The sequence below is a fragment of the Pelodiscus sinensis genome, chromosome 26, assembly GCF_049634645.1.
Source record: "Pelodiscus sinensis isolate JC-2024 chromosome 26, ASM4963464v1, whole genome shotgun sequence".
Taxonomy (NCBI): domain Eukaryota; kingdom Metazoa; phylum Chordata; order Testudines; family Trionychidae; genus Pelodiscus; species Pelodiscus sinensis.
In genome coordinates, this window is record NC_134736.1 from 6,278,187 (window position 1) to 6,294,736 (window position 16,550).

The window sequence follows — 16,550 nt, forward strand, 5'->3', positions numbered from 1 at the left end:
TGAAAATAGCAGCAAAACAAATATAATACAAGACTCTGACAACAGTGAAACTAACAAACAAGAAATGGCTGTGGAGAGGAAGAGGGGGTCCATGCAGATCACATGGGAAGACTGAGCCCTCATGTTACCCAAAGATCTCCTGTTGGAAAGACACAAAGCTAGAGCCCTGTGTGGATATAAAATTTGTATAGTTATCTGCATCCATATCCACAAAGAATGAACTGTGGATATCTGCATCCATAGCCGCAAATGTGGATAGAAGCAGATATCTGCAAATTTGCAGGGTTCTAGATATAAAATTTGTGTCTGCATCCACATCCGTATCTGCACTCATGACCCATGGATATCCACATCTACATCCACAGATGCCTTTACCCGTGGATATAAAGCAGATATCCACAGATGTTCAGGGCTCTATGTGTAGCTCTAGCCATTGGCAGTGTTATGAGAAACATCGTGCTCCCATCCAAGCACTGAAAGAGGCAGGAACATGCTTGCATAAGGCATTTGCATGAAACAGTGACTAAATCCTGTACTGTCCACTATGAAATTCACCCTTGTTCACAAGGTTTATGACTCAAGTATGGTATATGCATTTTGCAGTGGGACTAAAACGATGCACAGGTTTAGTGCTGACACAGGCAAATTCAAGGCTGCTATTCGGGTTTAATGGGTTGCAGTGTCTGCATTACCTTTCCTCTGTGCTCCTTGGCATCTAGTCTTCTCAGCTCTCTCATACGCTCAGCGGCTGCCAGTGTATATTCCCTCATACCTTTAGCTGCATAAATATGTAGAATTCTAAGACAGTAAATAAAGACACTGATCATTGCCCATCCTCGAAGCACTCTGGCGATTAACAGTTTTACGGAACGGCCCTACCTGATCGGTAGTTTTATGCTGCGAATGCTGGACTCTACCGTAAGGGCATATTGTGTGCACCGAGAAGCCATTTAAAGATCTGATCTTGAAAACAGGCAAAGGGCTTGCTATCATGAGTTAAATCTATAGATTTCGATAGCAAGCCATTTTACTAAATGCTTACTGGCTCTCTTTCAGATGAATGCATTCGACTGGGACCAAGATTCACCCCTGTGCAGTACTTAAGTCCTATGTAATGGAACCTCAGTGTTACACGTAGTAATTCAATATTACATCGTATGCAGTAAATGCAGAGTAACAAAGAGCTTTTTTTAAATTATTTCATCTCATGGATAAATCCAGAATTTCTTGTCAACGTGGCTCTACATGTTTTTCAAAGCAAGTGGCTTGAAGGAAAGAGGGAAAGGGTGTTGTGCTGATTCTATTAAATCCACAGTACAATCAATGTACAAAACAACAGCCATATTCCTTACAGATCAGGGCTCGTTGGAGCAGACGTCGCTGATGGTGGGGGAAATGCTACACTTAGGCTGCAATTATTCTGCAGACTGGATGAAACTCCCCTCTGAAGCAGGCTAGCACAGACCGATGCACTAGTTGAGCCGCAGCTTTGAGGTTCTGTATCAGGTTGGGGAGAGGGGAGAGGATTTGGCCCTGTCTGTATTAGCGCTGTGACGTCAGTTAACTGGGCCTCCTTCTTCTTATGAAATATTGTTCTACATTTTTCATTGAGAAGAATATGTTGATGGACAAATGCTTGTTTGCTGAGGCGACTCTGTTCTCTCCAGCATAACTGCCACACATTTACTGCAACAAAAGACAGGACTATTGAACACTTTAAAGACTAACAAGATGCCTTAGGGTCATCGTCGGATTTGCAGTCAGCTTCAGTAGTTCCTGCAGTCCTCTTACCCTGCCTTTAGTCTAGATTGTTTGGGCCAAAAGAAGGACAAATGTGCATAGACTGAAGCTTTGTGGGCCCTGGGAGGCAACTCATGAACTGAAGCAAGTGGATCACCCCCCGGACCTCAAGAAAAAAAATATATTAAAAGGTGCTGACACATTAATTAACAGTCATAACGCCCATATGGGTTAGAGGTCCTGTTAGCTCAGCCAAAGGAATGAACTAACTGCATCTGCTTTCTGAAAATGCAGATGCACAGCTGTGGAAACAATCACAGAAACCAGCATCTGACGCACATGCAAATATATAGGCCCACATTCTCCGCTGATATAAGTGAGCACAGCTCCACTGACTTCTGGGATGGCAGCCTTTTACACCAGCAGAGAATTTGGTGCATTGATCATCGTCATAGATGTCTTTGTTACTTTTATTGAGAAGTGATGTGATCTAGTAGATAGGGCACTGGGCTGGGAGTCAGGAGATCTCAGCTCTATTCCTGGCTCTGCCACTGGCTTAGTCTGTAACCTTGGACAAGTCACCTTGTCTTGTCTATGCAGACTGAAAGCTGCTCAGGTCAGGGGTTGTCTCCTGCTATGTGCAGGTGTAATGTTTGGCATAATGTGTCATCACTCTCAGTTAGACCCTACTTTAGCACAAATAAAGAACAACCCAACTGCAGGAGCAGTTGCATAAGTAAGAATTACTTGAGAGAGGAAGGTTTTGAACCCATATTTGGCTCATGGGAGTCTCTTTTAGCATACAGTTAATCAACACAAAGCCATGTAATTAATTTCTGGATGTAGTCTTGCAAGCATCCTATCAAATTAACATTATTGATTTCCAAGCCACTATATTTATATTGTGTCAAATGCCATGGAGTACCTCTCTGAGCATGAAAAAAAAAACCACTCTAGTCGTATGAAAGTTACTGCAGATCTTTATTGAAAATGTGTTTTAATCTAACAGAACAACCCAGAAAGAAATTCATAGACAATACATCATCAGTTTATATACAACCAGGAGATTTTTTTACATACAGTGAAATGAAAAAAAGTTCCAAATAAATGCTGGCCACCAAAGACCTGATTCACAACTGCATCACCCCAGTGTTCTGCAGAGGTCACACTATTGCAACTGGAGTAACACAGTGGCAGATCAAGCCTTAGCTAATTAATTTCTTTGCTGGGTTTTTCTGCAAATCTAAGCCACCAAGATCAGTAAGCCTAAAGCTTCTGCATTTTTTGGATAACTTTATGACCATTTGCATGGTCTCTTGTTTAAGTCTTTAGATGTGTCAATAGTGAAACCTGCTTTGAAAGTCTTATAGACATTGGACCCAATTTTGCAGTCCTTACCCAGGCACAAATTGTAAAATTATTTGGAATATAGCCTGGATAGAAGAAGGAGTAGCGGGCACCAATTCTCTAACTGATGTAAGGTAACAACCCTTTGAATACCTTCATTCCAAAAACACTTCTAAATTCTATTATCATCTAAGGTTCCTGGGCTTTATGAAGCAGAAAAACCCAGAGAAATTGTGTTCATCGTCTAGGAGTCCCTTGTTTATTAAGGAAACAATTAACAAAATGTTAAAAATGGATACATCTTCCCACGAATACCTTTGGCTGTGGCAAGATGCCATGGAACACCAACAGTGATATTTACAATTGTTTAGAAAGGGCAGTATATGCTATTCAATTTCCAATAAATATAAACAAAAGGCAATAATGATGCTGTGTACAGCTGTGACTCTAAACCACTGAAATACAGAGAAACTTTCAATGTTAATAAGGTACGTTACAGGTCTCCTATTTCACATGGACTCTCTCCCATTTTAGGATTGTTTATCATCATTGTCAACTGAACTACTTGCTAAGGCTCAAGAACAAGAGACTGAATACAGCAGTGCTCATATTGACAGACACTCATCCTAATTTTGGAAGGCCCAGTCTTCTCATTGATATCCTGACTGAGGCCCATATCTTGTAATCCCATTGGGACTAGGTTCTGTCTCGTAGTGCAACACACAATATCATGGAGAAGTCATAAAATACAACTTTACCAGTTTTAAAAGGGAACATTTCACATACTGACTGCAGAAAACGCCTCAATCCAATTACCCCTCCCACATGCAGTAAGAACTCTGCATGAAGACCAGTCTGTCAATTTTGCAAGAATAAGTCAAATGAAATTAAGACGCAACAGTACAATTCTTTGCCTAAATAATGTTGTGTTCCTCTGTGGCAGATGGCCAATGTTCCCTCTAATTTTTTCTATCCATGTGCAGAACAAAATTTTGGCATGTGCACCAAGGCATATGCAGATGTGCACCACCAGTAGAAACACCTGCTGCCAGCTTTGGGCTGCTGTGGGATCTCTGCTAATCAGCTGGGAGGCATTGGAATTTCTTCAGGGGGGCCGCCCAAATGCTCATCTTATGGGGAACATTGCTGATGGCCTATTTTCACACTTGTACATATCTCACCTGTTCTGTTTACATTACTGGCTTTCAGACTGGCTACAAATAGGTGCCACCACCAGAGCAAACATATTCATAATCATACAATGACATTTTTCAATGATATTACCAATTAAAGGGCCATTCATTCAAGGCCCCACATTTTAGGTGGCCGTGTTCAAGAAGATGTACTGGGGTAGTTTCCTTTAACTGAACAAAGCAAAGATATATCTGTGACACAGATATACAGAGCTCTAGAAAATATGGCTTGCAATGTAAACCCTCTAAGACATCCTTATGATATGTGTAACCGTACCAAATGCTATAGTCAGACACAAAGGAGTTAGCAAATGTTACTAAAAAATCCATGTCAGTTTCAGCCCATGTTCCATATCGGAAGGTGAAATTCATTCCTTCCAAAAGGCCAGCACAAGAACAATGCGCTGCAAAGTTTCTACTAGGAAGAACTAAAAGCAACTTTGGCAGCATGTGAGTCTTATGCTAGTCCTGTGCACACAGGTACACTTCACCCAGAGTGCAAATCTCACATTCAGGGACCATTAGTGGTGGTTGACCAAAAAAAAAAAAAAAAAATCTTAAGAAGAAAATAAATAGCCCAGATCTGTTTTCTCTTGGACACTCAAAACTCATTGATTTCGCCTAGAGGTCTGGGTGAACAAGAAATGTAGTATCGGGCCCCATATACATGACTTTAAAGCCCTTCAACAGAGAGAGTGTGATTTAAAACATACGTATCATTGTCTTCATCTTCTAGAAGTAGCTTTTCAATGGGCACAGTGCTGATCACTCTCCGAGCATCCTCCAGTTCCTGTGGGGCTGGCTCTGGAATTGAAATGGGAAGTGGGACGAACTGTGGCCCAGGGAGGGAGGTGGAAGCTGGCTGGTACTGCAGGGTAGATGCTGGTAATGCAGAAATAGGTTGAGCCCATGGAAAGTAGGTAAGAGGGGCTTGCTGGTCTGTCGCCTCCAGCTGTGGCATGACAGCTGGAGTGGTGCTTCTTGGCTGTTAAGTACAAAGATACCAGAATCAGGACACTTGCAGTCACAGATAAAACCCCTTTTCCTGGCCCTGTAAAGTTTCGAGTTCAGTATGGAAACTTTCACAAGCTCACCAGAAAGAGGGGATGCAACTCGGTTAAAACCCCAGCTGCCAGCCAGCGCAATCTCAAAAGTTTTTCACCTGGTAAATGTACTTGTACATGCCACATTCCAATTACCTTTCCAGCCTCCCTTCCCTTTCGTAAGCATCCAAGTCGTCCTTTCAAGATGATTATGAATTGTGTTTTTTGATCTGCTACCCTCAACTGTGGGTCTCTGATGGTATTTCCTCATGACTGGAATGTGCCAAGGAAGTTGATGTGATGCTGAACATGTCCTTGTTTACACTGACTCATGGTCAGTGTCATGTCAGCTAAGTCAAGGTCACGTTTAAACACCATAAGATTTCCCCAGTGGAAGCAAGTTCCCTGGAGGCCTTTATGTAATAACAAAACAAAGCAAAGCAAAGAAACAAAAAACCTCCATACCCTTACTGGAAAAACTATGTTGAAATAAACAGAGGAAACAGCAGCTGAAAGACTCTGTCCAGACTCTCAAGGGGAGAATCTGTCCTAGCGGTTTGTTCAAATGACAGAGACTATTGCAGGAGTGGCCAACCTACAGCTTGTGAGCCGCATGCGGCTCTTCAAAGGAAAACTTGTGGCTCCCGCACCCCTGGCTCAGCTCCCACTCCCGTGGCTGTTCTGTGTTCCCCTGCTTTGACCTTTTTTCCTTGTCTGGTCAGGGCACCGCTTGGGGCAGCAAGATCTGATGCTGGGGCCAGTGGAAGCCTGTGTGGGCCAAACGTGGCTCTTAAAGAGGCAGTGGTTTTTTTTTTTTTTTTGCTCAACAACTTATTTCCCTTGGATCTTTGCACTTTATCCACAACTATTTTAGCTTTTTGTCTGTAATGGGTTGGCCACCCCTGGTCTATTGCATAGGCGATATCTGATAATCTGTGCATCCAGACAGAATATTTTAATGTATGATCCACTGTAATTGAAACTTCGTGAGCACCATGCATTGAAGCTATAAGATTCCTTGTTAAGTTGGAGCCAATGGTAACATGACTTTCGTACTCTGCATAATTTTTCCTGAGCTGCAAATATTCTCCTATGGTAAAATCTGCCAACTGGCTTGGTCCAGCTCTCTCTGAAATCTATAGCAGTCTTACTACTGGCTTCAGTGAGAGTTGGAGGGGGTATCCTGAGAACAATGCTGAATGGTTGACAAGTTAATTAGGCAGTGAGTGCAGGAGGGCGTGAGAGAGCTTGGCAAAGGCAAGCTTTGTTAAGAAAACTGGATTCACTCCGATGTCAATATAGTCAAATTTTTTAATCCCTCTCAAACCACAATGATTCTCAGAACAGTCTCCCTAATTTCCAAGTCCAGGCAAAGAGTAAATCAGGACATCACATTAGACGGGTTATGAGGAATCAATCCTGTCCAGGTTAGACGAGAATTTGTAGCTCATAAAGAAACCGTATGAGAGACTCACACCAAGAAGAGACAGTTGCATGACCATTATAGGGAAGGTCACTAAGTCCAGGTGCACATTACAGTGAAAGGTCACCTTAAGGTATGCAATTCCAGCTACGTAAAAAACATAGCTGGAGTTGACGTACCTTGAATGAAGCTTCAGTGCCATCCTCACAGTGGAAGGTTGATGGGAGAAACAGTCTCATCAACTTCCCTTACTCTTTGCAAAGAGCAGGAGTTCCAGCATCAATGGGAGTGCCCTCAGCATTTGATTTAGTGGGTCTTTACTAGACCCACTAAATCAAATCCTGGAAGATTAACCGCCACAGCATCGATCTTCCGGGAAGTGAAGACATAGCCTAAAGCATGTTTCTCTACTCAATCTCACTTCTCGGTTCTGTTTTCCTTGAATATGAAATTATGGTAGAGGGAACTACTTCTGATTTTTCAGCACTTGTATAACTTTTTACTGACATCATCCTTGGCAATATAACATGAAGCAGGGATGTCAAGCGATATAAAGTATAATGCAAAAACAATGAGGAGTCCTGTGGCACCTTAAAGACTAACAGTTTTAGTTGAGCATAAGCTTTCCTGAGGATTCTCACAGTTACTTTTGGAAAGCAGTTTTGCCTTTGTTTCTAGGTATCTTTAGCTTACCGCAAAATTGGTGATCAGCGGCTGGGATGCATAAGTCAGAACCGAAGAGGGTCCAACAAGTGTATAACTTGGACACATTGGCTGAACATACATGTCTGCTGTGTACGGACAGCTGACTGCTTCATGTGACATATAATCTGGGTACGTTGTCCACTGTGTTAAGGGCTGTAGGGTAGCAGGAGAAGGCTGAGAGAGCCAACCAGAACACAAAGCTCCTTCATCAGTGAGTGGCAATGAAGAGGCAGCAATGTCCATATCAATGCAAGGCTGGCCTGCAAAATAAGAAGAGAATTGTACCACAATGTCAGCCAAAACATTGGCTTAAACCGAGCTGATGAACAAATGAAAATAAATATTGAGAAGCATTACCAATTGGTGAATAGGACGGAAGTGGCTGATGGGGCAAAACAACCTGGAGGACAAAGAAAAATATTCAAATATCAGTTATTCATGAAAGATTTGAATTCAGCATATTCTGGGAAACTCTTGCTGAGACTGAAGTAGTAATAAACACATCGTCCATTGCATCTTAAGACTTTGCTTGGTTGAAGGTACCGTGTGCCTTGTTATATGGGTATGACAGCAATTATTGAAAACTGTTTCAGGGTAAAATACACCTTTCCGCAGTGGGTCAGCACAAGAACCAGGCTCCATAGATGCTTGAGTGTCATTTAAAAGATACACGAGACTTTCTGTGGTTCCACAGGGTGAATTTCAGTGTCAGTGAAGATACAGTCAAACTGCTTCCCTCCAGGAGTTTAAATACCAGAATAAAGGAACCTAGGATAAGATTAGGACCGTGTTTCTCAAAGTGGTCTTTAGACCCACTCTGAGAAAGCTGCTACCAGGCCTCTCCGGTTTGTTTACTTACCGGCTCTGCAGCAACGGAGCCTCGCAGCTCCCATTGGCTGCAAACGGTGAACTGCAGCCAATGGGAGTCATGAGGCTCCATGGCTGCAGAGACAGTAAGTAAACTGGAGCAGCCTGGTAGCAGCTTTCTCAGAGTGGGTCTATGGACCACTTTAAGGCACACTGATTTAGCAAGTGGAGGGCCAGCGTTATTCTGGTCTGCTCTGGTAGCTTTTAAGGTTGTATTGCATGTATTATTTGGTACAGTATATATGACAGGTCACCTATATAACAAAGAGTTTTCAGCACATCACAAAATAGGACATTAATCTCCTTGGGGAAATCGCTCCTCAAGGTTTTAGTAGTTTTTTAAACACTAGATATTTCTGTGTCTCAGATGATACAAAGTACATTTGCATAAGGCAACTATCTTGAATCCTATCACATTTTAAGATGGGGTTTTCAAAGGATCCTAAAGGAGATAGGTGCCCAAATGCCAATGTCTTGAATAAGCTGATTACGCTAGTATAACTGGCTGTCTTGATAAAGAAGCATGAGAGACATAAGTGATCTAAGCACCGCACTGGGAACCACTCTACAGAGCGTGAGTCCTGGTTCTGACACTGAACTCCCTGGTGGCCTTGAGCACATCACTTAACTTCTCGGCCCCCTTTGTTCCCGTCTAAGGGCTTGAACCTGCATTAAAATAATTAAAAGTCTATTCAAATCAAGGGGAGCACAATATGAAGACAAGGGCTGAATGCCTATTCAGTCAAAAAAAGAAAGTGCTTTCCTTGTGCATTCTGTGGCTTTTTCTTACCGTGGTCGCTGCAGCTGCATTAGCACTATGGATGTTCCCACGTTTCCTCTTCAGTAGCTCCTTCACCGGCTCTTTGACACGGACACCTTGATAAGGTCGTGGCTCCTGCCGCTGCTCTGAAGCAGAAGCTGAGAAATATATTTTGGTCACTTATTTTTCTTCACCCCTCCACCAAATACCATGGCAGGACCATAATCTCTAGGAAAATTCCTTCCATGCAAACTATCTTATCAGTAAGACTCTTCGAGCCTCCTAGAGCAGGTTCTCCTAGGCTCAGAGTTAATATTGCTCCTTGATACTTGAAAGGAACAGTCTGCTTCCAGGCTTGTGCTCCTTATGAGTTGTACACATCCCGCTGGCAAAGCACTCATTCCCCAGCAACTCATGCAATGGAGGCCCTGAGTTTCCTCCTTAGCAAGGTCATCTGCATAGCATCAGGGCAAGCTAAAATGAAATGAGCAGGTCTGCATGCAGAATTCCCATTTGGCTACAATTGCTAGCAGAGAAGGGACAGGATCAGGCCCAAATATTTGTACATTGGTAAGAAAATTCTCTTAAAAATGCATGTCCGAGAAACTTGAGCAGAACACAGCAGACTGGGCAGGTTCTGAAGCCAGATCCAGCTATTCCTCCTACTTCCTCCCAAGGCAAACCCTCCATCCCCTGGCTCCCAAACTAGGATTGTTAGCAACCTGAGCAGGCTGGTGTATTATATCAGACTGAGCAGATATTAAATAAACTGTGATATCAGTCCAGTCATATTTAAAGCGTGTGCGGATGTGGTTACTCATAGAAAGTGACCATCACTCTAGAGTCCAATATGTCCTACCTGAAATATCAACAGTTGTTGCAGAATTATGCAGAGTTTGATAAGGGCCTGCATATTAGCAGAACTCTGACACTATTTCTTTTTCATATATATATTGGCATCCACGTATAAACACACAATGAGAAAATACCAGTAGACTTGTAGGCATTTTACAGACAGAGCATTCAAGCTCTGGGCGGGTGGGGAAGGAGTGGGAATGGGGTGCAAATCAGCCGATTCATTGCATCCCAGAAATGCCAGGAGAGAGAGGGAAGAGGAGAAGGAATAGGGGACACTCTGGGGAGGAGGCAGGGAAGAGGCTGGGTGTGGGTTTAAGGGAAGGGGAGGAATGGGGGCACTAGAGGGGAAAGTCAAAAGGAGAAAAGTCACACAAACAAAAGCAAGCACTGGTGAGGTGCATGCTGATTTCACACAACACCGCGAGAGCTGTGTGCTCTCTCTGCTACTTTTGCTGGCGATTTAAATTTGCTACTCATAATGGACCACTTGGGGTATGTCTAGACTGCATCCCTCTGTCGGCAGAGGGATGCAGATTAGGCAGGTCGTCATTGCAAATGAAGCGGGGATTTAAATATCCCGCGCTTAATTTGAATAAAAATGGCCACCATTTTTGGCGACTCAGTACTTTGTCTGCAAAAAGAGGCAGTCTAGAGGGGGATCTGTCGAGAAAGAAAGCCTTTTTCGACAGATCCCTTATGCCTCCTTTGAGCTAAAAGCCTTCAAGGTGTCAAAAAAGGCACAATAAAGAAGGAGAATCAAGTGCAATGTATTTAATCTTATTCTTGGGGTTATGGTTAGTGCACGTGCCTGACTGCAATCTTGCAGCCCACTGAGATGAAGGAGGTCCCCTCAGGTAGCCCACTCACCAGCCTAGGTTGCCTATCACTACTCTACAACATGAGCTAAAAGCCAACTGGCTATTAGCTAAGACTGTAGATCAGGGCTACTCAACTTTGGAAGCCCTGGGGGCCACAATGATACTCACAGCACATGCCGAGGGCTGCAACTTAAGTGTGGTTGCATATACATGCAAATATACATGCAAATATATGCAAATAGCTTCATTCACACTGACAGGCATGAATGCAAAGATTAAGGCAAGACTACACAACATGCAGGCCCCATTTAAGTCAGTTCTGCTGATATTTATAAAATGCAGTATTTACCTGAATTCCACCCATATGACAGCACTTTTAAGGTGCGTCTACATTGCAGGGCTAACTTGAAATAAGCTACGCAAATTGAGCTACATCAATTGTGTAGCTTATTTTGAAATAGGGAGCGTCTACACAGCACTTATTTCGAAACAGACCACTCTTCCTCTGACTTCCCTTACTCCTTGTAAAATGAGGGTTACAGGAGTCGGAGTAAGAAGTCCTCCAGCTTGACAGTATTTTGACACTATTTTGAAATAACTGCAGATGGAATGCCTCCAGGTGGATTTGAACCTGGGACCTCTGGAGCTTAGGAGCCTCTACCCTTTGAGCTAAAAGCCAGCTGGCTCTCAGCTGCTGATGTAGAGGTCTCTTGTTCTCATCTGTTGCTGTGGTCTAGGTGCCACCAGATGGGATAGTGAGTCACACTAGGTGTGTGGGTTACACAGACACGGACTAAGTTATTTCGGCACGGAGCTAGTTATTTCCAAATAGCGTTGTAGTGTAGACGTTCCCTTAATGAGCAATGATAGTCCAGGAATTTAACTACTAAAATGCATATCAATGGAAGACCATTATATTGACTGGCCGTTGTGGAGTGCGTTCCTTGTGGAGGCCATATTCAAAGGATCTCACCTGAGGGCCACGTGTTGAGCCCCACATAAACCCAAACCGCACTGCAGGCCACAAACAGATGGGTTGCGTGTGGCCCGCGGGCCACCTGTTGAGTCGCCCTGCTGTAGAGCAGACTTATTCTCTCTGCAAGTGGTCTCAATGCCACTCGATGGGACTGTACACCACATTCAGGAGGTGCATGGGTTACAGCTTCACAAATTAGATGGCTTTTAGCTACTAGGATCCTATTATATATCTAATTTATATCTATTAAATATACAATAACATTCCTATAAATGTAACAAATACATATAAGCCTCTATAGATCTATATTTAGACAGAGCCAAAATCAATAGTAGGAACATGTTATATCTATTATTGCACATGTACACTGCAAGCACAGACACCAATTCAGGAAAGCATCTCACTTCAGAAACACATTTAAGCAAATTCTTTATTTGAAGCATATGCTAAAGTACCCCTCCGCATCAGTTTTAAATCCAGCATTGTGCATTGCATTGTGAGGAGCAGGCCTGGCCAAAGGGTTTGCGGGGCCCAAGGCAGGATGCTGGAAGCGGGGTCCCAGGCCTGGCCAGTGGATGGTGAAAACTCAGCAGCGCGGGGGCCCCAAAAGCATGGGGCTCAAGGCATTTGCCTGGCTCGCTTTGCCTTAGGGCCAGGCCTGCTAAGGAGGTTAGCAGGAGTGTGAGATATGGTAGCTAACTGCTTCCACAATTTATTTACTTAAACAACGGTGTTTTTCCTTTGAACATTCCTGCTTCTCAATATGCTCCTTTGATTTTTTTTTCGTGCTTTGTAGCCAATACAATAGGGAGGGATCCCAGGATGTAAGCCAATAAATTGCTAAGATCCACTTTGAAAAGCAAAGCTAAAATGCCTATTACATTGTGTGGCTGAGTCAGAGGGAAGTACAATACTTCAGTAGCTGATATTATTGAGCCTTATCTTACATGAAGTATCTAGGGGCAATTAGTGGCAGAAGGAGTCTGTGGCGTATCAAAGCTCAGGAAGCTCTGATCGTTACAAAACTATTTGATATCAACTTCTTTAGCTGCCATATTTTTACTGAACTTTGATTTGTAAATACGCCAGTTGATAAATTCCCATTTCTAAAGAACCCGGCTGGTCCTCTCTTTGTTATGTATAACTAAATATGACTTGAAACCACATCAAATATTGAATTTAAAAATGCAGTTAAACTTAGAGGTCATGTATTTAGAGAGAGAACAAATTCTTCGTATGACAAAATGTTCATTATGTTTTTGTTCATCTCTGCTATATATATATGGTCATAATATTTGAGTATTTTAATTTGTGTGTGCACTAGAGATTTTTAAAATACAGATCTACTCTAGATTAGCAGTCAGTGTCCAGATAGGCTGTTCAACATCCTTATGTTTTAAGACCTTAAAGAGATTTAATGGTTATAGATGTTTTATATGTTTTTAATACTTCCCGTCCCCCCCCCCCCACGCTTTAAGATTAGCTAGGTGATGCTGGGATATTCATTGTAGATGAAATGCTCCCCCACTTGAGGGCCACCAAGAGATTTCTGCACCACTTAAACTCTGAAAATAAGGCTTACATGGGGACTTAAACTATGTACATATCTAATCCTTGTGTAGGTCTTCATCTGGCAACCAACATTCGTGAATCACAGCCTCAGTTGTACTAGTGAATCTAAGCACAATTTTCTTTCGTGCTAATTTCTGTTATTGGATATTTGTATCAAGAGTATCTAATTATTAGTTGCTTGCAAAAAAAATAGATGAGAGAAAACATCAATGATTTGTTCTAAGGTCTGACACCCCTTAAAAAAGAATAGCACATCATAACTCCATTAAAATATAGTAGTATTTTTACTTATCCAAAATAAGTAACACATTTTAATTTATATTTCTCTCATCTCTTTGCTTCCTTTGGACAGGTTGTTGTGAATAAGTATAATTTCCACTATATAGGTATGGGCCCAAGGTCAGATTCTCAGCTCAAGTTCTAAATGTCCATTGAATTCAAAGGAGTTATACTAATTTACACCTGCGAAGAATCTGGTACGTCTAATACATGTCACTGTATTTCCTCTATTAGTCCTAAAAAGAATCAGGAAAGGCCAGATTCCCACTGGTGTAAATTGTCCACTGACTTGACTGGAACCACCATACAGTGACAACCCTTGCAAAGCTTGACAACAAAGTAATGAATTGACACATGATGGACCCGTGCTTTTAAATTTCAAAGTGAAGCAACTTTTCCAATTATTTATCTTTTGTAAAGCTACCTACATAAAGGCCTTGCAAGTTAATGTCAAGCAATATTTTTCAAATCTCTAAGCTTGTTATAAAACCATATTCAAGCCTTACTCGTGGATCTTCTGTATGTTATTAATGTCTTACCCCCTTAAAAAAAAGGGAATCTAATCCAGCTGTTGCATTTCAGTGTGACTATTAACTGCATAGTTATAAACCACTCAATCATGCAATGCTAAAAGGCCCTTACAAATAGTGTGGTACCAGACATGGCTATAAATAAGTGCTTAAAATAGTCTCATTCTTAACTGGAAAGTAAGGACCAGAGTCTGATCTCATTTACATCAGTTTACTATTGGTGTAACTGCAGTCACTCACTAAGAAGAGACTAGGAGTGTATTAATACTGCATCATTATTCTTAGTACTAATAAAAGTGCATGGGATTCCCACACAGGGATCAGAACCTGGCTCAGGGACTTTACAAATAATTAAAGAAAACAGCCCTGGCCACTGACAACTGAGGAGTCAGTAGCTATAATCTGAAGAACCATCTGAATATTAAATAATATATTTGAAACTAAGAGCATTAAAAGAGCACTTTCTATTTTATATAGTTCTTTACATTTGAAAGTTATTTATTTTGTGCTTTAATGAATTTTCATTACAGACCAGACTGTGCTGCCATTATTCATGCTGTGTGAAATTCTGGCTCCCCCAAAGCCAGTGAAAGTGTTACAGATTTCAGTGAAGCCCCTTGAGTAGTATACTAGCTAATCCTTGAATAAGTGCAACGATTTCAATGGGACTACTTGAAAAGTAGGTTAATATGCTGCTTGACCAAGCTTTTTAGATGGGGTTGAAGGGCGAAGATGAGATTTACTGTAAAAGCTGATAAATATACCTATTCACAGTTTCCGGTGTCAGTGGGGTAACCAAAAACCTGAAAAATATATCAAAGTCTGCAGAACATATTTCAGTTCCCCCAGAGCCGAAACAAAAATAATGTTAGTGCAGCTGCTTTTCCACTACTCAAATGTATATACCATGTCTGAGCTTTATAGTGATACCCACAGAAAATGACTTTCTGCTTTGGTGCACACACCCTTGCGGATGGGGTGAGGGGGGATATCTGACCATTACACATTAAAAGTGACAGAAGGAATAATGACATTCCCCAAATTCAGGTAAGTTCCTGATTCAAGGAAACCTAGGTATTTCATTCTTCACCTTTTGGTGCAAGGTTTGTCTTAAAACAAATGTTCCCCATTGTGCAGTGTTCAGACAAAGCAACATTTTAATTGTTTGCTTATGACATGTGCTGTGAATGAACAAAGACACACATGAACAATTTCTATTAAAACAAATAAAAATACTTCAACAAGAGGAGGGCAAACAATGAGCCAGATTGACTGTGTGTTCCAGCTGCTTTGCACAACTCCTGTAATAAAAACAGCCATAAATCCTGCTTATATGGGCACTGACACCAGTTTTGCAGCTGCTTTGTGTGGTCAGAGCAGTGCAAACCAGCTGGGGTCAATCGAGAGCCCATCAAAATCAATGGGAACCTTTCCATTTGAATCAGAGCCAAATATCTTTGCAAGATATCCCAGTATAAATATATTTCAGTTCATTAGAATTCTTCATTGACTATTCTTACACTAGGCACTATGTGTTTGTATATGACTTCTCCTTTCATCAAAGTCATTACCATTTTGTTGAACATTTGGTATTAATACGGACATGCACACACACAGGTGTTCTGGACTGCCACTCAGAATGACTGACTGTTACATCAACCTGAGCTAATGAGAATATTTACTAAGCCTGCAGGATCTTTGTGCAGAATGACAATAGAAAACAATGATCATACTGTTTCACTACAGATCTCTGAAGAATCTTCCCAGACTGGTTTTCAAAAGAATAAACAATCAAGCACCTTGAAGTCAGTTAAAATACAGTGACTTTAATGAACTTTGGATCAGGTCCCTTTACTGGTTCTCTACTAATTCCTCTCCTTTTCTGGATTTATGTTTTGGGGGGGAATCAGATCTGCTTTCTGAGTTGGGTTGTATCTGGCTCTCCTATTAGTCTTGGTATTGAAATCAGTAGGAATCTTGCCAATGGAGTTCTTTCAGATCAGGATCAAGTCTTGGATTGTGGGGTTACAAGAGCTCAGAGAACATACCGTGCAAGGTAGGTTGGCAAAGAAGGGAGAAATGTTGAGCAGATTAATAGTTCAAGAAGTGATATTGTAAAATTCTGGGCTTTCAATTCATTTGGCTCCCTGTCCTTTGGAATATTTATCTCAAGTATTTCCTTAGCTCCTAGCACCACATTATCGAAGTGCTGAATAAGAGGTCATAAAACTTTCCTTTGAATAAGAGCCAAGTTAACTCTGCAGTGAAGAATATGCTATGGTTTGGTCTATGCCACAGCAACAGCAAGGTTTTCTGTGCAGTCAATTCTGCTTCTTAACAATCTACATATGCTAAATGCTGACATGCATTTTGGTGCTTTGAACCAGCTCTGAGAACATGATTGTTTAAAATATTCTTTAAGAATTACAACAAAACTAA

The 16,550-nt window shown here is 41.7% G+C and overlaps 1 protein-coding gene across 2 annotated transcripts in view; it reads right to left on the minus strand.

The window, feature by feature from the left end:
• Positions 1–16,550, minus strand: part of POU2AF1 (POU class 2 homeobox associating factor 1) — a 28,180-nt gene that overhangs the window by 2,599 nt on the left and 9,031 nt on the right. Inside the window, exons 2-6 of one of the 2 annotated variants that reach the window (XM_075909304.1) lie at positions 9,109–9,236; positions 7,809–7,851; positions 7,440–7,711; positions 4,994–5,265; positions 693–798 (exon numbers count right to left, since the gene is read on the minus strand). In XM_075909304.1, the coding sequence (XP_075765419.1) occupies positions 693–798; positions 4,994–5,265; positions 7,440–7,711; positions 7,809–7,851; positions 9,109–9,236 (821 nt within the window). Of the gene's footprint in view, positions 1–692; positions 799–821; positions 5,266–7,439; positions 7,712–7,808; positions 7,852–9,108; positions 9,237–16,550 lie in introns of those variants that run through there. The other variant, XM_006111203.4, reaches the window with a different exon arrangement.